The 23,594-nt window shown below is 45.6% G+C and overlaps 1 protein-coding gene across 1 annotated transcript in view; it reads left to right on the top strand.

The window, feature by feature from the left end:
- Positions 1 to 22,772, top strand: part of BMP7 (bone morphogenetic protein 7) — a gene marked incomplete at both ends in the record, with an annotated part of 43,153 nt that extends 20,381 nt beyond the window's left edge. The window contains 6 exons of the mRNA XM_084296445.1: positions 4,081 to 4,273; positions 14,643 to 14,791; positions 19,231 to 19,428; positions 20,676 to 20,752; positions 21,255 to 21,365; positions 22,623 to 22,772. Coding sequence (XP_084152571.1) covers positions 4,081 to 4,273; positions 14,643 to 14,791; positions 19,231 to 19,428; positions 20,676 to 20,752; positions 21,255 to 21,365; positions 22,623 to 22,772 — 878 coding nt within the window. The remainder of the gene's footprint in view (positions 1 to 4,080; positions 4,274 to 14,642; positions 14,792 to 19,230; positions 19,429 to 20,675; positions 20,753 to 21,254; positions 21,366 to 22,622) is intronic.
- Between the last annotated feature and the right edge of the window lie 822 nt (positions 22,773 to 23,594).

The raw sequence follows: 23,594 nt of genomic DNA, 5'->3' as shown, positions 1-23,594 counted from the left end.
ATGTATCCATCGTGTTTTCTTTTAATCATCCCAGTTGTTGCACAACCATGCCACCCGGCCTCCTCTTGCATCACTACAATGCCACAACAGAGTTGGTTGGGAGAAACAAAAGACTTCAGAGAGCTCGGAGCCCTATCTGTATCAGATAGATGGCTGCAGCCTGTGCAGCACTCAGATCATGGGCAGATAGTCAAGGCTGGACTTTCAAAGATGCCAAGCTTCCTTGCCTATTTGCAACACAGGTGTGGCAAATTTACTGACAACCACTAACTGAAGATACGTGCTTGTTTTGTTCACATCACCTTAACTGTCCTTCACACTTTTCTTGTTTTATTTTCTCAAGAATCTGCTGTCCACCTCCATGGAGCTCTCAGGCTCCATCATCTTGGCCTTTCCTTTCCCACAGGACTACGCCCAAGGGAGTGTCTGATGATCCCCACCTGGAGTAGCTACAATTGTCTGCCACACTTGCCATGCTGCTCTTGACCCAAGAGTTATTTTACACCAACAGATTTTGAGATGTGTGTGAAATGAGCTCATAATTTGTCTACAGAGGTTGTGCTTCCAAAATAGAGACCACGTCTAGAAATGAGAAGAGGTTTGCATTTACACATGCATCACTTGTGGATGGATTATTTCGTTAGGGGGCGAGATCCACTGTTTTCCCACAGCTAAGGCACGCCGTCTGTTTCATAGCAGAATTATTTTTCAAGGGTGTTCTTCCTTTTCATATTTTACGCCCTTTGATTGCACATCCAGAGCCTTGGCTTCCTCTCCAAGCAGCTGCCTTGCCAAGGCATTTGAATTGTGACAGTTTCTGAGCTGGAATTTCCAACATTTCAAATTAGGAACTGGGCTAAAACTGTTCACCAAAAGCCTTGGGGTTGTAGTGATTTGTAAGAACTGTGAGCTTAGGACAAACACAAGTTCACGTTCTTTGAGCTATTAAGTATACTCAGCAAACAATCACACTGTGTTTTGACTAAGTGAGCATTTAACACACGATGGCTGACAAACAGCTGAGATTAAGTTCATCAAAAATGACCAAAAGCTTCTTGATATGGTTGGTTATGACAATAAGGATCACGATTTTACAGACCTAACGGAGAAACTGCAGCCACATTCAGAGAGCTGTAGCAATTCCCTTGATTGTTTCACAGAACACTTGAAATACCATTCCCCTCTTTAAACGCCCCCCAACCCTATTCAAACTCCTCAGGTAATTAATTGGAAACAACCCTGTTGCAGAATTGTCAAAGGTCTGACTAACACCCATCAAACCCAGGAAACTCGGACTCCTTGAGCACTCCCCTGCTTACCTCATGCTGTTGTGCTTAAGGTATTACTGGGGACTACAAAAAGTGCACGATCATATATACTGTACCATATGTTCACAAATACCAAAGCACAGCAGCATGAATTAAGGATAGGATTTCAGTCCTCATAATGAAGAGTCTTGCTTTTATGAGTTCAAGTCAGACCCTTAACATTATTTTAACATAGATTTTGGTGTTTAATTATGTAATAAGATTTACTGCAGTCATCTAACAGATGTTGATTCAGGGTCAGTGTTTCTCATAAATTAGTTCTGAAAGGATTTGTTACTTCTGGGTCAGCAGATAGGACCAGAGTGCAAAGAAAAAGGGGAAAAACAATAAACACTGAGTTGAAGGGTTTCTTGGGATTCTTTCTTCAGTTACATATCCACATATTTTCATGATCTTAATGACTATAGCCACAGGAATGTTTGCTTTAACACTAAAGATGGCTCAGCCCAAAACCCTATATCCAAACATCTGCAAAGCATGGGAAAGTTCAAACTCTGGGGCTTTTTATTTTATGACCCCGACCATTAATTTCTCACACTAATATGACACATTTTTCTGGTGCTCTGCAGTGGGAATTGCTGTGAACTCTTAGCAGCACCCAAAAAAGTTTCATCTTCATGTGTCTGTTGTCAGACTTTGTGCGAAGTGTATACACCAGCACTGACTGATTATTTGTATGTATGTAGCACTGAAAGGGTGCACCCACCTTCCTATAAAAATTCAGCCTTCCCACGTCTTTGGAAGCAAATCTTGCTGTACATCCTACAGTTTGACCTATCTGTAATCCACCCTGCTGATGATGTTATCCATAACATAATTAAAAACACACAACATCATATTCATTCTTCTATAGTTGTGGTTAAAAGAGATATTGCATATTAAAATATTTTTCCATTCCTCTGTAATTTAGGTGCAAACAAATTCCTTTGAGACTGAAATCATACTCTTTGTATCTTTTTCTGCTGAGAGTATTTTGAAGGGAAGGGATTGAGGCATATTTAATAGGGTTGCTAGCACTTACAGGGCAGTTTGAGCCTGCCAAGTGTGTTACAAAAGCTGGTGACTACTCACAATTCTCACACCTCAGGGTATGAGAGAGTGAGCAATCTTCCTGAGGCTGCACTAGATGTTATAGCTGGAGGTGGAACAATAACTCCGTTCACTCAGTGCACGCAAAGACTGCCCAAACTATAAAACCATTTGCTGAACTTAATCGCCTCTGTCTTGGAAAGTTTAGGGGTTTCATACCTAAAAAACTCCTCTAAGACGAATCCCAGCTATTAGTAAGAGCACTGAGGTATTTCCCTGAGCAGCAATCATACAGTGGCAAACTGCGAGCCCTGGACTGCTTGCAGAACTGCTGCTCGAGAGAAGGAAGAGCCCGCAGCCAGCTGCCGACCGCCGGCCAGCAAAGCCGGGCTGGGCTCACTCCGTGCGAGCGGCCGGACACGGCCCCGCTCCCGGGGACTCCCCGCGCTCCGTCCCTGCCACCAGGGAGCCCCCCGAGGTAAATTTGTGCCGTGCAGTGCCATAAATTTAAATAGCACTTCCCAGTCTCAGGCTGAAACTCCTCTTTTTCAGGAGTAATTCCATTTAAGTCAATGGATTTACACAATGGATTTACTGCTGCCAGAAGAGAATCAGGCCTGTAGAAAGACGCGCATTCTTTGCCAAGAAAACCTCAGAGCTAACTACTTGAATTGTGCAGTCGAGCTGCAGGGAGGTCAAGTGGACAGACAACAGGACCAGGACACGCGGGAAGGCCCTGGTTCAAACCTCGGCCCTCTGAACGCCATGCGGCGTGACCTCTGGCGAGTCCATGCATCCCCTTGTACCTCTGTTTCCCCATTTTCCTTTGTCTGACTTGTCTGTTTAATTTGGAATTTGTTCGAAGAAGGGCACTGCACTTTGTGTGTTCAGATGGGGCACTGACACCTCTCCTCCCCTTGCTGCAGCTTGCTAGGGGACAAGCTCGAGGTCTTTGTCTCCTCACCACGGTGCCCCTCTGCTCCACCACCACCAGCAGTGCTGCACGAGCCCATCAGCCATACATCAGCGGCAGGCAGATCCATCAGGGGCACAACACGCCATCCCAGTGCTGTCTAGGGAGGAATCTGGCACTTCTTGCTATTTCAAACTCACTGTTGGTACATGGAAGGAGGCACTTTGAACATTTGCTTCACAGCCTGGATTGGTAAAGATGCCTCAGAACAGCAGCTCCAACCCTTGGAGTGGTACTGAGAATCTGTAATGACTTCAGCTGGCACCAAATGTGGGTCAGCAGCGTGAAAGGCCCCAAGGACTGGAATTTGCATGTGTGTATACGTGGGTGCGGGTATGGGTGCGTGTGTTGTGCTCAGAAGCAGAGTCAAGTCACGAGCCAGCACTGCTCCAAAGCCCCCTCTGTTCCTTTTGGCCCCTTCCAACAGCAGCCCAGCCTTATCGGTGGCAAATGTCCAGAGTCACTTGTCAAACATGGAGCTGCCAAAAATCATTAAAACGCAACAGTCACTCACACCCTGTGCCAGCCAGCTGTAAAACTGTTTCGAAGGCAGCCTAGTAAACACCTCTATACTTCTAGTGGCCTAGATAGAGGCTTTGTGTCCTGTGTGCTTTAACGAACCGAACGGCAGCACGAGATGCTGCAATCAGATATTCTTGCCCTTTGCTGTTGTGGCAACTCGCAAGCTTGTTTGATGGTGAGGGGAAAGGGAACAAAGCAGGTGGCTAATGGGCTGTTTTTCTGTTTCAGTGGAGCATGACAGAGAGTTTCACCATCAGCGCTGCCACTACCGAGAGTTCAGGTTTGATCTCTCCAGAATCCCAGAGGGGGAAGCAGTGACAGCCGCCGAGTTCAGGATATATAAGGATTACATCCGCGAACGCTTCGATAATGAAACGTTCCAGATTAGTGTCTACCAGGTCCTCCAGGAGCACCCGGGAAGGTGAGTGACCCTCAGGGAAATCCTGATGCGAGCACAGCAGGTGCCTTCAAGGGCTTATGCTCAACATTTTCACAAATACCGCTGCCACTGGCAGAAGGGGCTTTAGGCACAGGGGCTGTCCTGTGAAATCTCAGTCGATGCTAACACAGCTGCTGCATGTGCTCATCCACTATGGCAAGGGGTGAAGGTGTGAAGGTGCCCAGGAGCCTCGAGGTGCCCCAAGAGCACCCAGCAGCTGAGGAGCGAGCGAGGGGCAGGGGCTGTGCTGGGTGCTAGTGCGGGAGGAGGCCACAGGCTCCAAGTACTTGAACATTTCTGGCAGACATTGCCTCTTCCTCCTGCTGCTTATGGATCCTGAGGTGGCAAAACCACATCTGAATGCTTCCTTTCTAGTTGGAGCTTAATTACTAGCCCTTATTACCAAAGGCATTTGAGCTCCCTAATTAACAAGGACAGATGACACCATGCTCTTTATATTGACTGATTGTTTTGTGTGTGCACAACTACAAGATGAGCTATTAAATCCATTCCAGGGAATTATTAATGTATGCCAAACTCCCTGACAAATCCTCCAGGGAACTTGAATAAGAACATATGTTTAATTTTCTCATCTGTTCTTGGTTCCAATTAATCAGCAATCCCAAACCGCTTATCAAAGGCACTTAGTTTCATTTGCACATTTCTTCTAAATACAAAGCCTACCAAAAGCGAGACTGCATTTATTTACATGAAAAGTATTTACAATCACATGCTAGTCAGAAGTTATTCTCTAGGACTACTAAATATGAGGCAATAATACTACAGACCTAATTTAAGTTTATGAAAAGAGAAACACTAGGGATTTAAAAGGGGGAAAGTCCAAAAGGGTAAGAAACAATAGTGTAATCAGGATTCCGGCTTTATAGTTTTAAAAGAGGTAATAAAAAGGCAAAAAAATATATAGTTTTGCATTTTTGGTCCATTAAAATGTGATAGGAAACCTTATCAACAGTTCTAAATGGTGAGACTTCCTACCAGCTTTGTTGTATGGTAAAAGTATTTAAACACTGGCATGTGGGTCAAAACTCGTGTTTCTCTCAACATTTCTAATGACAATTATTTACAAGGTTTGAGGGACTACGCTACTATTAATCTATTTTTATTAAACAATGATAACTCAAGCATTTTAACTAGAGTTTCTTAAAGGAGAAGGCAACAAGCCACAAGCACGCATAGGACCTGTTCGATCCTGCCTTCTACAAGCATTTAAGTTCTTTCCATCTTCAGCTCTCACGGACACAAAGGCCTCCTTTTGCTATATCTCATCAGTAAGTTATATAGATAACAGCTTGCGGGGATACCTTCTCACTCACGGGAAAAGCAGAAAAAGGATATGTGTTGGCAGATGCCCAGTGTGCCAGGACAGTAGGGAGAAACATATCCTTAGAGCAAATGTCCTTCCTCACCACACGAATGGATGCCAGGGAAGTTCTCCTTCAGAGTCTGATTAGTGAGGTGCCGGCAAGGAAATTTACTGACAGAGTTAGGATGAGATTCAGCTCCTTAGTTTTAAGATGATACATCCACAGATTTGTTACAAGGATCTATAGAGAGGGCTGCGAGGTACCTCCTGGGTGGGTCCTGTGTCTACAACTGCATGGAGCAGCCTTTCTGTAAGCTGTCTCCTTCATGAGCTCTTATTCCTAAAGGAAAAAATGCATGCAAAGGGCAGGCATATACATGAACTGCTGGGTGGAAGAGGTGAGGAATACTGCTAATTATACAGATGTTCCAGCTACAAGATTAGATGCAGTTTTACTGCATCACATTCACCACAGGAACAGCTTTTTTTTTTTTTTTTTCTTTTTTTATGAGTGTTCATGCATATTCACCCTCTGCATACATTTTGGCACAGGCGCTGTTGAGTTTTGAACAGTTTGTACTGAAAAAAAAAAAAATACTCCTGTTGGTTTGGATTGACCAAAGGTAAAAATATTGTCACTAGCATTTGTAAAAATATTTGCTCTTTTTCTGCATTTTTCCACTGACATTTTCCAACCAGCTCTGTCACAGACCAGTCATCCAAGTTAGTGTGTCATTGGGCAAGTGGAGAAAGAAAACAAACTCTCTCCAGTGTTGATCAAAAAACACCCATTCACTTTGATGCTTCCTTGGCTGTTTGTCTCGTCCCGAGCAGGCTGGAAAGTCAGACCCATCCGACGTTGCTAGCAACAAGAGCAAAACAAAGCCAAGCCCTCCCCCTGCACCGCGAGAAACCTTTGCTCACATTTTGCTTTGTCGGTGCCTTCCCCTAGAGCACGGCAGGTACGATGGCCAACGAAATAACAGATGGGTTTCCTTCTCCCCCTGCTCTCTGATGATAAAACAGCAGTGGCATCTCCCAGCAGGTTACTGGAACTGCCTTCCAGGGCCTGAGACACCAGATATTCCCCAACCCTGTGGTCGCCCACAAAGCACACCTTGTGCTTGAGCACACCAACGTCTACAAGTGCACCGCCAGCCTCCCCACAGCAACAGTGGGATCAGGTCACCTCCTGCACCACACGGCGACACACAGCAGGGGCCAGGATAGCTCCTGGGTCCCCCAAACAGCACAGCATCCACCTGAAAAGAAAGCTGTGGCTGACTGGAGATCTTTTCCTTGAGGATGAAGGGAGCACTGGCTGTGCTGGAGGCTTCATTTCCAGCTAAGCCTCAGATAAGCCTCCAGTTCTGAGGGCGTGCTGGTGTGCCCTCGATTCAGATAAGCCAGGAGCAGCAGCAGCTCAGCAATTCAGTACTTGTGGTACGAGTTCAGGCAGGCTGGCAGGTAGCTAACCAGCAACATCTCTGCTTGCTGCTTACCGTGGGTGAAAAACACAGGCATAAGACTTTCCAGACAGACACTGCTGAAGCTGTGCCCCTCAATAACAGGGCTGTTGGATCACAGGATGGGTGCTGCCACCCATCTGCCTGCACAGCCGTGGGCAGACACGTGTCTAACCACCGCGGCAGCAAGAACAAGAGCACAGCTCCGTCCTCTGTAGCACACTGGACACCCCTCTGGACTTTGACTAAGAAATTATCTGAAGATGTAAATACAGGTGTTTTTAAGAAAGCAGACTAAACAATCAAATACTCTTTCTGCACTTTCCAAATCTCCGAACGCATTGCAAGGCAAGCTTTTCAAACTGACAACTTCTCGGTTACAAAAAAGCATGCACAGCATTCTTTAGGCACAAAGCACCAGTTATTCACTTTAAGCAAACAAGTACATTCATGAACAAAAATGTTCCTAATATCATAACCACTGTGAAAACAGCTGAAGTTTTGACTAAAATAACATGTCTCGAAGCCTTCACACACACAACCTAAGGTCCAGTGACTCATGTCCACCTTCTCTTTGGTCACTGTGGTTCCCTCACCCAAAAGCTTGGGAAAGAGCTTTGTAAGGCCACCAGCTGGGTTGAGAAGGGAGCTGAGCAGTGGGACATTGAGTCCCTGCTTGCAGTAAGGAGCCCTGCAGTGGGGAGTACAGGTTGCCACCACGGAGCTGTGTGCTGGCCAAGCCCCCATCTCCTCCTGCCTGGGTGCTGCTGGAGCACAAAGCTGCTCCAAGCTGCACCCTTCCTCTCCAGAGCGAGGGAGCGCACACCACGGGGCATGGGGCTTGCTGCAAGGTGTGAAGGTCATTTGTCTCAGGCACCGAAGTGGGAAACATGTTTAAAAAAGGCTTGTGGAGAGGAGTCTAAGAAAAATGAGACAACAAGCTCAACACCAGAGCTTGGTCCCGCCCATATGTCTGCACCTTCTGCAGCTGAAATACCTCATCCCAGAATTTCAGCTCCAGTTTCAGTGGACCCAGCACTCTCACTGTGGAGTAAATCCCAACCCCTTTGAAGTCCATGGGAGTTTTGTTACTGGTCAGAATAAAGCCAGGTACTTGACCAGCCTTTGGTAATTGTAATGGAGTTGCTACATGTTCACTTTGTGCCCATTATGGATTTCACAGGCTTCAAAGGCAGTGACTGATGTGGATGCTCATGTTACCAGCCCTACAGAAAAATAAGATCTTGCACCATGCATTCCTGGGTTTGACTTGCAGCTGGAATGCTTTAGTTTGTGTTTCAAACTACGCCACTTCTGCACCCAGACCAAACCTGAGCCCCTCTCCAGACCCTCTTCCCTTGTTCATTGGGGTCTGTTTCCATGTTGTGGATTGAAACATGTAATTCTAGTAACTAAGAAAGGCTTAGGCCCACCCAACAGGCAAAGCAGATGTGTCCTCTTTTTGGAGCTTTGTAAAGTAACCCGTGTGATTGTTCCCAGGGTGGTACAGTGCAGAAAGATACAGTTTGTTTTAACGTTGTGCCCCAGCACCATAACCATATCCACAAGCACTCTAACAGCATCTAGAAACGTACTGACAATAGTTTTTATTAATTTTTATTACTTGTCTGCACGTAGGTTGGTAACTGTTCTCATCCTGATATGCTCTCGGGCACAGCAGCAGGGAACTAGAGCATGGAAGCCCTGCAGCCCCCCAGGAGCAGCGCTGCATTCAGTTACCTCTTTCAGACCATTCCTCAAAGCCACTGCAAAAACGTCTGACAAGTCTTGAAGTCACTCAGCTTGGCATGACTCTTCACAGGCACTCAGGTAGCTGCAAGGAAGCATTTTACATACCCCTGCGGGCTCCTCCTCAGCTAAGGGATGCTCTAACGACCAGCAACTCAATACAGAAACATCTGCACAGAGTGTCAGGGATACGTACATAGCCTCATTTCTCTCAGCACAGCTTTTACAAAAGGCTTCCTACTTAGGAAACACGCTGCATCTCTCTGCAACAAGCTCTCCCATTGCCACTTTTAATCAGTCTTTGAATCCTAGGTGATGACCTCAAACACTACACAGCAAGGGAAGCACAGCTACTGGGGACAGATGAGACAGAAATAAGAATAAGAGGAAATTTTAAAGTGAATTTAATTTCTCCCAAGCTTCAACCGAATTCACACAGATCATCATCTGTGTAATTTACACCATCATCACAGTTTTCAGGCCACCTCCAGCAGTCTGTGCCTTCACCTGGAGGACCCCCGGGCTGGGCTCGCTGGCAGCTCGGGGGGGAGAGAGGGGTCCGAGGCACAGGGAAGGGGAGGTGTGGGAGGAGGGCTGCATCGGGGCCGCGTACACAGGGTGTTGCAAACGTGCCAGGGAGAGGCCCAGGGAGATCCTGGGGCCCTCTCGGAGTAGGAAAGTCTGAAAAATATTTTCCTAAGCTTGTCTTTGGACAGCTGCAGCCAACTTTAAGTAATGACACCAAGCAAAGTGGAATCTGGATGCTGCAGTTTTTTAATCCAAACAGATGTCTTCCAACCCGAGACCTCCTCTCCCCTTCCCAGGATGCTCTTTCTGCCTTCTCCTCCCTCCACCTGCTCAAACCTGGACGCGAATTGCCCACAGCCCCCCTGCCACCTCTATCTTTGGGCAACCTTGCAGTTAATTTGCCAGCTTGCATCGTGCCTGTGGCCCAAACAGCTCCTCTAAGGTTATAATACCAGTCAAGAGGATAGGATTATGCTCCTGTGGTTTACAAGCTGAGTCAGTAAGACATTTAACATATCTGTGCCTCCAGTATTTCCCACTTTAAAACGGACGTGGGAGGATTGACCCATATTTGTAAAGCAATTCAAGTCTACTGCTGCAAGGTGTCACAATATGGTTATTGTTTAAAACACTGCTAGATCTGTAATTCCTCAAACTAGCAGGTAGGGATTAGAGCTGCGCAGCGGCCAGACAGCCTCGGTGTGCTCTTTGGGCCAGCAGATGCCTGAAAGGCAGACAGGGGACAGCAGGACCTGCTGGCAGTGCCCTAGGCTGGCTGCTGCCAGGACACGGACAGGAGAGCCACCAAGGCTCTGAGGTGCTCGCAGCCCCGAGTGCCAGCACATCGCAGCCATCAGCTCGTTTTGCAATGTAAGGAGAGCTGCCAAGAGTCACCTTGTCTTCTGCTGCCTGTGCTTCTTCCCATTTATTTTTATCCCATTTGGAAGTGCTCGCTAGTGTTTACTACCACTTGTCAACCAGCAGCTTGAAATAACAGAGCTGACAAGGGGGCTGGGGAAAGCGAGGGAAGAAAACAGACACAAAAGCAGGTGCTGCTTGCTAAGAGGGCTATGCTGCAGAACTACAGACCTTAGAGCATTATAGGTTTTAATTGCAGAGTTTCATCTACTGTTCTCCCTTGCTATCGCAGAACTGATGACTCTCAATTTCAGTCTCTCTCTCTCAAGGTTCCCACCAGGTCAGGTGGCTAGCAGAGATGCTGCACTTTTTATTTAGCATTTATGGCTACAAACCAGAGCATATCCAAGAGGCTAAAAAATACCCCAGCGAAAAGCAAAGAGCCCATACTTGCTATTTTCATGAAACTGCCTGGTTGTTAATCATTTCTCTTAGAACTTCAGGGGTTACGACACAGCAACTCTCTTCCTCACTCTTCCCTTTCAGAATGCTTTCACTTGCCTTTTCTTTATTTTGCCTCCTCTTATTTCTCCGCTCATTGCCACAAACCTCACTTTTTCCAGTCCTTTTCTCTTCCACTGATCACCCTTCCTTAGCCCCCTCATGCCACCAGCTCTCCCTGTCCCTGCTCACACCGAGCCCTTTAGCAGCTTCAGCCCTTCCACATCCACAGCTCCAGCTGCTTTCCAGACACGATCTCACGTGCATTGTCCCTGGCCAACCTCACGCTGCAATCCTTGTTATACAACCTTCAGTCCAGAAAATACTGAGTTATTAAAGGAAATTTTATAGACCACATAGCAACTATATGACCTGTAGCAAACTTCCAGCAGTGCTTTCTACCAGGAGGTGCATCTCCTTTCTGGTGTCCGGCACCAGACACCACTGAAGCCATCAGCAGACAAGTGCCAACCTCCCCTCCTCAGCTCAGGCTGCTGCAGCAACAGCCTGTTGCTTGAGAAAACTGATCTGAAAGCCCTGAGTTTTATCATCACTAAAAGCTCTGACACTCCCACTGATCTAAGTACTTTGAATGCTGAGCCATTTTGATGTGGTCTCAACAAAACATACTTGTGGTCTGGATCCAGACTTCATCATTTATGTAACTCTAATCTAGACATTAACGTTTCCATGTCCCAGCTTAATTTTCTGTAAAATGAGGATCGTGTTCCTTTCCATATCCTCGGTTTGGTAGAAGGCTCAGTACAGTTTGTCACATGCTCTGAAGTTCTTAAATGAAGGGACTGAAAGAACAAGGAACCAAAGTGGTTCCCTGCCTCCTGATTGTAAAGCCACCGCTGACATTGCTCCAAGAACACTCTCAATATGAACACAGTCACTAGGTAAGGTACTCGTGGTTGAGATGTGCGCTGGGAACCTCTTCCCTTTGTGCTTAGATATCTGTCTCAAATCTAAATCCCAAACCAGCCATATCAGCTAGACTAGCACTAACTCTCGTAACAACTCATTAGACAGGAGCCCTCAGAACAAATTTTGTGTAAGGCTAAGCAGAATAACATCTCTTAGCTCTGCTCATTATGACTTATCCAGCAATGATGGCTGTAGGGCTTGCTGTCTGTTAGCTAGTGATTCAATGTTGTTTTGCCGTAAGTCTTTGGGGAGCAGGGCATTTCGCTTCATGGGAGGTTGCTCTTTTTGAGAGAGCGGGAGGTTTCTTTTCATTGGAACAGGCACCGCAACCTCAGGAGCCTCAGATGCTCTGCCTGCAACACCAGTCAGGTTTTGCATCCCAACCCTGGCCGCTGCTGGTGGGCCGGAGTGGAAACTGCACATCCAGGAGTGCTTGAACCTCTCCAGGGAGCATCTGACACGAGGCCTTTTTGGGTCCAAATGTTCCGAGTGTGTGTGGGAAGGACATTTCCCTTTAGTGGGTCCTTTTGATCTCTCTCACTTCGGGCTTCCCCTCCAGGCCTATTGTTTGCACATTGCTGTAACTACAGGAAAACAAACGCATTATACAATTTCCCAGCCTGACTCACCCTGGTACTTGATGCCTCATGTTGTCTGGTTACCCCGATTGCATCATGTCAGCATGGGAAGCTTAAAGGCTGGTTTTTCTGAGTAATAACGCTGCAGTTGAGCAGTAGCTAAAAAAAAAAAAAATAAGTTATCATTATTGCTATTATCTTCAACCTGCAAACTACAAGGGAGAAAAACCAAGCAAGCCAAGTCCCTGTTAACTGAACGTTGTGTGAATCATGAGTTCCAGTCAGGGGCCATGCTTAAATGATGCAGTATGTGAATATAAAAGCCCTTTACTTCTGGAAACTTGGACTCAGCCATTGGAACGGGCCAATCCGTACTACTCCCTCGTCCCCAGCTCCCCTGGGACGTGTTTTGTTCCGCGTGCTGTAAACAGGGAAGGGCGGGAGGTGTCTGTGCGGCTGCGTCATGTGCTGCGGGCACACAGCCATCGCTCCTGGGTGGGGATGAAACCCCAGGAAATCTGCCCCCCCGGCTTGTGCTCAAGCATCATACCTTCCTGTAAGGACCGCACACATGGAGGGAGGGGTGATCTGCACCGTTTGTCTTCAGCTGTCCTGGGGGCACCCAGTGGAGCTGAGTAAATCCCAGCACCTGGGCTGAGCCTCTCCATCGCCTGCACCACGGCCCCTTCCTGAGCCATGGCTGCCCAAATATCCACCAAATTACTCCTCATAGAACCCCTCAAGCTGGCAAGGAGGTGTTACAGCAAGGTCAGTTCTGATGTAGGGCTTCTTCCACAGACCAAAACTTTATTTAGAGGAAAGCAAAATGCTTTCATTTAAAAATGAATTGCTGGGGAAACGACAGATCCTCCTTTTACACATGCTTGATGATGTGCTCACGTGCTCTGAAGGAACTAATTTCAGAAGTTTAATTTCTTGTAAGCCCACACAGAGCTAGAGGCAGTGACACTTACTAGCTCAGAGAGGAAAGCCATCATTTCTTACATGCCCTGGCCCACAAAGGTTGAAAGTATAGATAGCAAAAATCATCGCAATAAAACTCTGCTTCTGTTTTGAGTCAGCTCTGTGGGACAAAAGCCTCTAATTTCTTGGTATCTCACAGGGAAAATGATCACTAAAATCTGAGAGACAAAAGCCCTATGCTGACAGCTCTTCTGGGATTCAATTCGGATTGCTTGATATTCTGTGCAAAGAAGAGGCACTGCATAAACAAAGTTAAAAATGTTACTTTTATAGTTATAGTTATATTAGTTATATATAGTTATATTAGTTATATATAGTTATTTGCACTGACAAATCAATAGTGACAAAATTAGCGAGGCCTTCTTGAAGCTTTGAGGATACGATTAAAGGGTTTTCCAAGGATATTTGGAAAGGGTTATTCCAAGGATATTTCTTCACTCAAAATGATATAATTACACTTAAACAAGTTATCATGTTTGTGCACTACAAGTACAGAAGCAGCTCTTACGGGGCTTGTCTGGACACTTCCACCGGGTTTCTTTGTTCTTCTGAAGTTGTTGCCTTTTTTTTTTTTTTTTTTTTTTTTTTTAATAAAAGAAGTGCGCCACCATCCAATTCTGTTACTACTTCCATCAAGTTTTACCTCTTTCTTAACTTCTGATAAGAGAAGGCTCCTTCCCTTACAGAACCCATGTTTTCTCAAATTTTCATTTTACAGAAATTTGCCAGGAAATATTTTGTAAATCCAGAATGATTTCACCCTTTTTAAATGCAAGAAATCCTCTCTATTCCCGATCTTTCTCAGCTTCTGTTTTCATTTCTCCAACCAGAATAATCCAGCAGTGGCCTTTTAAAGATGTAAGCAACAAATTGAAAGGAAATTGCCACCCAACATTATGCAGACCTGTGACTGTGCAGAGGGTTATTGCCTCAATCAATTATCTGTAACCTCAGACGAACGAATTTAAAAAACCATTACATATGTTAATATATGCACAACAGTGTTCCAGCTGGCTTGCACCAGTGCTACAATTATGCGTAAAAGTCAGGAAATTATGTGTGGAAAGGATAATGAGCAGCATTGTCTGCCCAATTACTAAGTTTGCATATGCAAACAATAATTTTGCAAATCTGTGCCTGGCAAGCATTTCTTCTGAAGTTGCATCAGCAGCTCTAAGGTTAACTGCAGCAGCAAAGTAATCCAAAACCACCTCAACTCTGCTTCAACCCATCCTCCCTTTTTTAAAGAGAGAAGAAAAGCACTTCATATGAAGGTGATTAGGTAGGAAAGCACGCCAGCCCAGCTTCAGCATCGTGCCTGTTCCTGAACGGCCGACCGAGCGTGTTGCTTAATGCGGGCATGTCAATGTTGGAGAGACCCCAGTGGAAAGCCCAGGTAACAAGAAATTGCACTTTTTTTTTTTTTTTTTCAGGGACTCAGATTTGTTCCTGCTCGACTCTCGAACAATCTGGGCAGCAGAAGAAGGGTGGCTGGTATTTGACATTACTGCAACCAGTAATCACTGGGTGGTGAATCCACAGCACAATCTTGGCCTGCAGCTATCTGTGGAAAGCATAGACGGTGAGTTTCAGACAGCAACGTCAAGGAGTCTCCGTTTCGGGTAGATGATCTCAACCAGGGGAAGCCTTAAGCATTCAGTTTTCTTTTCTTTGAATAGGATTTCGTGAGTATGTTTTTCCTGAATTTGCTTAAGGCACAAATAACGATTAGAAAATAAAGTCTGTAGACATATTTCAGGTTAAGGATGTACTCAAATGCTTTATTTGGGGATCTGTTATGCAGTCATGTCAGCATTAGCTGTGTACACATCCCCATCACAGGGTGTATAGGCTGCTGGCGGCAGAGCACAACAGGACCACTCCTGTGTTTCTCCAGCCATGCTCCCTGTGCCTACCGCTTCAGATTTTTCTGAGTGAGACAATTCCAGTTTAGGAGAGAGGAGGAAACTTTGATATGTGTAGAAAGACAAAGCTGAGTGATGTAAAAGGCTGGCATCAACTGGCACAGAAGTACTTTCAGATTCAGAAAATATTTAGGAACCATTTTCGTTTCCTCCCTAGCAGTAGAAATTCATTCTCCAGATACACATCTATGATAACGTTTACTATTGCTTTTTATGAACATTTCCAGTGGGTAGTACTTTGTGAAGCAATTTTGAAACAGGCAAACTAACAGCCATCACACCGAAGGGCGATTTTACTCTTGTGAGACCTGTGCACTGCAAGGTGCCCAGGGTTTGTTTTAACCTGCCCTCTCAGGGCTGCTGCATTCACAGATCATTCAGAGACACAAAGCAGGAGCTTCTTCATGGAAGTTACCAGTCCCCACCCTAATGACAGATGCCTTTTGCCATCTTTGCACAAAGATTCAGATTCAGGCTGGTTTACGAGATAATCTTAACTCTTCAAGCTAAAGTAGTAAGGAAAACGAACAGCCAGGACAAGCTTAACCTGTTTTCAAACACTTGTCCTTGCTTTTAGCTTTCACTTTGCCTCCTAAAGGAAATAGTTGGGATTACAGACACTGTGTCCATAGTCATGGCACATCCAATTCTGGTTCACACAGAGGAAAACCAAGACCCAGGCTGGAGTCCACAGGAAAGCACTAGCTGGAAGTAGGCTTAATATCTCTTAAACACTACAGATAATACAGCATCACTCTCACACTCTTCTACTCATAAAACCTTATCACTCCCTCCTCCCCAGTCCTCAGCTAGTGATTTTACAGCAAAGGTCAATCCCTTTTTTCAGCATTGAGGAAGCCAGCTATTCATTTATATGCTACGGATTTCAGCCAAGGCTTGTCAGGGTCCTGCACATGGGGAAATGCTGCAACCACACAGCCCCAGGAACTGCTCTGCCGGAGCAACCACAAGTGGGCTCTTTTAAAAGCATACAGCCCGATCTATCATGGGGAGAGCCTTCAAAGCTGGAAATTCTCGGTTTCAGTAATAATGGCATTCTCATTTGTATAGGACTCGGTGAAAATTGGGACTGTAGTTTATGTTCCTGAAAAATCCAGCTGTATTTGTAAACACGTTCAAAACAACGTAAAAAGTAACTTGTTGCTTTCTCAAAAGAGATTAACAAAATGCTTAAATCAGCCTGTCGCTGAAGTTAGGAAAGCCAACTCCAGCATTTAAAAAGTAAATACAGAGATACAGGGCCTGATTGTCTGCCTGGCTTCTGTGACTGAGTCCCCTGGCAGCACACCTTTGCTCTCGCATTTCTCTACCATACACGTGAATATTTCTTTCTATTTTGAATGGCAAGGACATGTCCTTCCTTGCTCCCCAAGTTTCTTTTTGGATTTAGACCAACTGCATGCTAACGAGAAAACTGCTTTTACACCTGGACTTCATATGAAAATCATATGCTGCAAACACAGCAGGACTTTGATGCAACACTATATGCTTGGACAACCCCCAGTGCTTTAAGTGAATTGTAAAAAAGATCTTTCCTTTGTAGCTGTCCTACATACAAAGATCTCCAACCATGAAGCCAGTACAGTCTTAAAAAAAAAAAAAAAAAAAAAAAAAAGCCATACTGTCCAGATGAAATTATACAAAAGAAATTAACTGGTCTTCCTTTACAGTCTTGCCAAATAAGTCTATCAACATGTATAACTAGGGTGGAATCACAGGGGAGGTTTTTGCTCATAGAAAATGGGGATCAGCTCAAGCTGCAAGCAAAAAAACATCTGGGTGAGTCAGTAGCCTGCAGCGAGCTCTCAACCCAGTACGCCTTGCTCAGCAGCCGCACATGGGAACAGCAAGCACCCTCTTGGGTTTACTTAGTTTATTGCCTGAGATCCCATATATGACAGTTTCAAAAAAGCAGCTTCATAAAAGCAGATAAGGCTGCGCCCTCTGGTTCAAGAGCACAGCTGTAGTTCTTTTGGGACAAGCTTATCATTGTCTAATGGGGACTATATACATGTCCTTGTGTTAAACCTCACTTTCTGGATGTGTAGGAAGGTTAGAACCAAGGAGTGCATTTTTCCCACCTTTATACAGAGTACTGCATGCCTATTTTCCCCTAAGGAAGCATCATACTGATCCTGAACACAGTGGTGTTAAATGAGGAATTCATCGGTCAGATGAACTTACTGCCATGCTAATGAAAATCCACTAAACAAACCCGTGTGAAGTTGGGTCCCCTTGCTGCATACCGCTGACCAAATCTCCAGAGACACAGCAAAGGTGAAATAACTTTCTCTGGAAAAACCACAGCCAGAGATGTACTTGGAAGGGTAAACAACTCAGAGAAGCAAAAGGCTTCTTTGAGGGGGCAAGAAAAGCCATAGGAACCGTACTCAGTGAGCTCCTTCAGCTGAGCTTGTTTTCAGGAAATAAGGCTTCGATCTGGCAAAGCCCGAGCACAAGTGGAACTACTTACATATTCAGCATTAGCTACTTGCTTAAGCACTTTGTGGGCTCAGCCTCAAATGTTTCAAATGAAAACTGTTTGGACAAGTTTCCAGCAAGGAGCTTCAGCTGAAGAAGTTGCTGTATGTCCACATAGAAACCTACATACACAAATTTCTGCACTTGCTCATTTAGCTTGAGCTTTCCTGGTGCCCCTTCCCAATATTTGTTTTGCTTTATCTGGTTTGCACGGCCTGGCCCCGCTCCCCTGCCCATGGCACGCTGTGGGACCTGGTCACACCAGGCAGTCCCATAAAACCCTCTCCTGAGCCTGTTCTTTCCACAAATCCCAAATATTGCAGCTTGGCACTTGCTCATGGGGCTGCGGGCTTTTAGAAAACTGGGGAATGGACTGCAGCTGAGGCTGCTCCACTTCTTGGCCTAGACCTTTGACCACAGCCCCTTTTTCTGGGGCCCGTCACATTTACCAACCTTTGGCCATATGCAAGAGCTAAGATGCAAACATTTCCCTAAATACAGTATTTTTTAAATCTGTCACAGGCCACTCCCTTGGCATTTACTTTGTTCATTTTAAAAACAGGAGTTGTAGAAAATTACCTACATTATTTATTACATTAAATATTTCAGGTTACCAGGTTCTTTTTACACCGTAGTCCGAAGCCAGCAAGGTAAGGAGATTTTTTTAGGAACTCTCAAGTCCCTCAGCTGCTCTTCATGGTCAGGTGCCTTTCAGGGCTTCTCTCAGAAACTGCCGGCCATCCTTTGGCTTATTTGATTCGTGACTGACAAGGTCCAGCTCTGTCCTTAGCAAAAAGGATCACAAGAACTACTGATGTAACTTAACTTCAGTCCTCAGTAGAACTGGAGATCTGGATATCCCCCTTCCATTTCACAGCAGCACCCAGACACTCTTGGAGAGAACAGGGAGAAATGTTCAATATTGTGCTGCCACCTGCTCCTCGCGTCTTTTGTGAACAACGATTTCATTCTACAGCAAAACCACCTAATGAACTTTCAGCAAAAATAAAATTAATTTAGAAGTCCGGGATGAAGGAAGCACACATGGCCATCAATGGTTTTGAAATGAGGTTATGGGGTACAGTAGTGGTGAGACACAGCAATAAGTGTGACATCTTCTGATATCTGAACTATTTGCTCCTCTCAGCTGCAGTGTATCTGGAACTCTGACAACATTTCATATAAGGCATTTTTATTTTAAGTTAATAACCTTCCAGTGGGAATTTAGTGTTCCTATGGGCTCAGTTTTATGGTTCCTTTTACAGGCTCACTTCAAATTATAGGCTGGTGAACTTAAAGAAACCCCTCTAAAGAATGCAGGAAAAGTTAATGCTAAGCGGATTTAGGGTAAAATAATTATATGTAGGAGCATTTTATTTAACTTTTACATGCAGATATAAAATGAAGTTAGCTGTGCTAAGCTGCTCTTGTCAGAAGCAGCTTTGCCGATTAAGTCCAGGCCCTTGGTGGCTACGGACGTGCCTAGGAATCATCGTTATGGACCAGACAGCAGCTCTTCTCCTTGGGGTATTCACCGGGCCTGCTGAAAATGGGAACTTACCACAATCCTGCTTAACTCTGTTTTATTTTTAAGGGCAAAGCATCAACCCCAAACTGGCAGGTCTCATTGGGAGGCACGGCCCGCAGAACAAGCAGCCATTCACAGTAGCCTTCTTCAAAGCCACCGAGGTTCATCTCCGCAGCATTCGCTCCACGGGAGGGAAGCAAAGGAGCCAGAATCGATCCAAAACACCAAAGAACCAGGAAGCTTTCCGGGTGTCCAACATCGCAGGTACAGGGAGGTTTGTTGGGTCGGTGTTTGTAGGTGTGGGATAACGCTCCGCTGGACTTGACACTAGATGGGAACAGTTTTGCCCATTCTCAACGCTGTTTGTTGTCTCTTTGGTCTACCACTTGTTTTCTGTTGCTGGTCTGAAACTACTTGATATTAGGGATTATTCCAAAAAAATTAGAAAAATATTTTTTCTTTGAAACAGCGTTCAACTGAAGGATATCCTAATCCAATTAAAAAAAAAAAAAAAAAGCCATCTAAACAATCTCCCATATAAATTCTTATCATGAAATTTAAGATAATTACTTTAAAACAAATAAGTGATCATTACAATAAGGTATTTCAGCGGATCTGAATCAAAATGCTGTACATTTTCAAGAGGATGCAATTTTAAATTGAGCCCCAAAAGTTTAGTAATTCCAGAAGTTTTGCCTGGAAGAGGAAAGCGCATTCCTTGCTCAGGATAGCTGCAGCCATTCTGGGGGAAGCTGCATGTCCTAGTATGGAAGAAAAGCTCCAGGCATTTAAAATAGAAACGTGGCTTAATTATGAGACACCTCAGAGTAGCAGGCCCTCAGTGACCTCCCCAAAAGGAGCCGCAGCATGGGACGAGCTCCTTTGAGGGCAGTGGCAAATTCCAGCTCCGCTCCTCCAGCATTTTGCTGGATGGAAAGAGCTTGCAAGAGAGGGAAGGAGATGGACCCCAGGCACAAGGTGTGACATCAGGCTATATGGCCAGGATGAACACAACGTTAGAACTACACTGACAGCTGTGGGTGCTCAGATCCACAATTCAGACCCGTGCTTTGTTCTTTGGCCTCACCACAAAGCACTGTCACCGGCTGTACTCTGGTTACAGCTGCACAAAGAGGTTTTGTATTAGTTTCGTGTCACCACATTGCCTTTGTAGGCATGAAGGTGCAATTGTCATGCACAGTTCAGAATGCAGAAAAGAGTTAAAGGTTGCTGTTCCCCATTGCTCCTCGCACAAGTTCTCCTTAATACAGCAGGCAATCCTCTGAGATACCTGGGTTTTGCCAACATGAGGTCAAAGGAAGCAGGGAGGGAGGGGGTGTTCCCAGGGTGTCTTTGGATTTTTGCACTTTATATTTTATGACTAAAGCATGAGAAACTGAAAATGACGAAAAGAAAGCAGCAAGCACAACAGCTGAGCAGCGCCGCCTGCTCCCTGTTGGGTGCTGCTGAGGGCTGGGGGCAGCCCGTGCTGACAGCCCCGCTCCCCGCAGAGAACAGCAGCAGTGACCAGCGGCAGGCCTGCAAGAAGCACGAGCTCTACGTCAGCTTCAGGGACCTGGGGTGGCAGGTAAGGGCTCTGCGTCACTGGTGCCAGCTGGGCTGCAAGTCCCTTGGCAGGCTGCTAGAGATCAAGCCAGTATGTGGATTTCCCTCCCCTGCAGGAAAAAAATGCATATTGCCTTTAGCATGCTTAAGAAGTGCTTCTGCAAAGTCGGGGTGTACGAGTACTTTAGAATCACAGAATCATTAAGGTTGGAAAAGACCTCCAAGATTATCTGGTCCAACCATCCCCCTACCACCAGTGTCACCCACTGAACCCTGTCCCTAAGCACCGTGTCCAACCTTTCCCTGAACACCCCCAGGGAGGCGATGCCACCCGATGAAGAGCAGCTCCTTTAGAGGTGTGTAGGACAGCGCTAGAGAGGCCAGTGTGCCAGATTTTTGTTTTGCAAGTTCCTGTAATTGTATGCAGACATATGAACTGATAGATTTATGTGTCATTCTACTCTGTGTTTCACTGCACAATATTTCTGTCTTTCTCCACAATCTAATGTCTTCAATTAATCAAGGACTGGATCATCGCTCCAGAGGGCTATGCTGCGTATTACTGTGAAGGAGAATGTGCTTTCCCCTTGAATTCGTACATGAATGCTACAAATCATGCCATTGTGCAGACACTGGTAGGTGTCACGGAGCTTGTGGTACAGTTATTTCTGCTAGGTGCTACTCAGCAATAAGTTTATACCAAAAAGGATCCCTGAGCTAACACGAGAAGGAAGGTCTGCATTAGCTCTTTAAGATGCCTGCAGCATCTGGCTAAACATGTCTAGCCAAGTGGCCTGAATTAATAGTTGGCTAGGAATTACCCTCTCTTTGCTGCAAGCATTGACATGCTCTCTCTAGTTTAAAGGGGCCCTGTGATAGGCATCTTAATGGTGGTACAGTCCCACTGCACGGGAGGGAAGCGCAGGATGTGAGACCCATTATCAGCATCTCCTGGAAAAACTCCGTAAGGACCCGCACCATGTGCTGCCGCCAGAAGTGGATTTGGGGGCAGGCTGAGGAAGGGGTCAGTGAATCCCGAAATTCCACAGCCCAGCTGCTCTGTGGGTGTATTTGTTTTATGAAATTGTGCAAAGACGTCCAGATGGGAGCCCCGAGCCAGCGCGTCCACATGACAGCGCCGGCGCTTTGGGAGACCCTTGGTGGCCCCAGCTGCCTCGGCGAAGCCAAGGCACTGCAGTAGCTGGCAGGGCCAGGGGACACGCCAGTCCCCAGCACCCTGGTGGGGCAGCAGCCGCAGCTGTCCTGCTCGGGCACCCTCCTGGCACAGCCCCGGTCCCCTGCCCAGGTCCGTAGGGCACAAGGAGGCTCACTCTGCTTTTTCACCCACATCCCATGCCCTGTACACATCTAAGGATAGCACTGCAGAAAGCATTAAGGAAGCTAGAAGCATCTACATATCCAAGGGAAGAAAATTCATAGTATTTTCTCCTGGAGGATTGGTTTTTAGTCGCTTTCCCCCCTCTCCTCAGAGGTCCTGCAGCCGGGGACCCAAGAGCCCTTGGTGCGGGCCGGGTCTCGGTGCTGCCAGCTCCAGGGACTGGGCCCCATGCCCAGCACCCATGGGGTTGCTCACAAAATCTCGTTCACATGTCCCGCAGAGTTTATCGTAACTGGTATGCTTCTGCAGAACTCTGACTGCTCTGACAAATGGGAATCTTCTAATGAAAACCTGCTTCACTGAAAGATTTCCAACTAGATCTGACTTGGGTGCGTGCGTCAGCCTCCATACATGCAGGGGACATCTCAAGACATTTGTACACAAAGCCAGGTGTTCAAAACATGTTTGAGTGAGCGGGCTGCCTGGGAAAGAGAAACTTTGGGGGAGGAGAAAGGAAAATACATCTTAACGTGCTTCTGCTTTAATTCCCCAGGTTCACTTTATAAACCCAGAGACTGTGCCGAAACCCTGCTGTGCTCCTACCCAACTCAATGCCATCTCAGTGCTCTACTTTGATGACAGCTCCAACGTTATCTTAAAAAAGTACAGGAACATGGTGGTACGAGCATGTGGCTGTCATTAGGTTTGTAAAAGAAAGAAAAAAATGGAAGAAAAAAGTGATTTGTAAAGAGTGGGTTTTGTACGGATCGCTGGGGGAGGGGAAAAGGTTAGCACTGCAGCAGCGGGCTTAAAAAAATCCCAAACAGTTTTTAGGACTGGGCTTCTGAAAGTTCAGACAATGGAACAGTTTCTGCATCTAAGTGGCATTTGAACACATTTTGTTTTAGTTTATTACAGACAATGAGCTTGTAAACTGAAACAAGCCAGACAAACCATTTAAAACCAAATCTGCCTACAAAATTGGCTCCTACAGTACATACTTCTGCAAACGACTCTTTCAGAAATTGCAAACACACCAGTGTTGATTATGAATTAAAAGCTAATAATCTATCCAAGGTGAGAACGTGCTGTGACTATTAAACATCTGTAGTTCCTGTAACACACAGTTTGCAATAAAATAAGTGAGCAAAAGATACCTGGATGGAACAGGTATTTTGTTAGAGAATTGTTACTTCCATTCCTCTGCTTCAATTTCATCAGCAGAAGCAAAGATTAATTAGATGCAAGTTCCAGTTTTAAACTGCAGTAGCAAAAGCTATATCTGGATTGATTCAAGTTCGAAGGCCAAATCAGTCTAAGAGAAAATAAAGAATTTTCTAACTGGCAAGCAAAAGAAATGAAGAAAATAACTCCCAAGAGCAAGACTTTTGGGGTATACTTTTTTTTTTTTTTGTCAACACGGGAAAATTTCCTCTAGCAACCAGAAAGAATTTGAATTTGCTATGAACTTGAAACAGGAAAGCAGCACAATGTTAAGAAACATTTTGGGATTAAACCTAGTGCT

Source organism: Netta rufina, assembly GCF_964035555.1.
Source record: "Netta rufina genome assembly, chromosome: 16".
In the NCBI taxonomy this organism is placed as follows: domain Eukaryota; kingdom Metazoa; phylum Chordata; class Aves; order Anseriformes; family Anatidae; genus Netta; species Netta rufina.
This window is presented reverse-complemented; position numbering and strand designations above follow the sequence as displayed.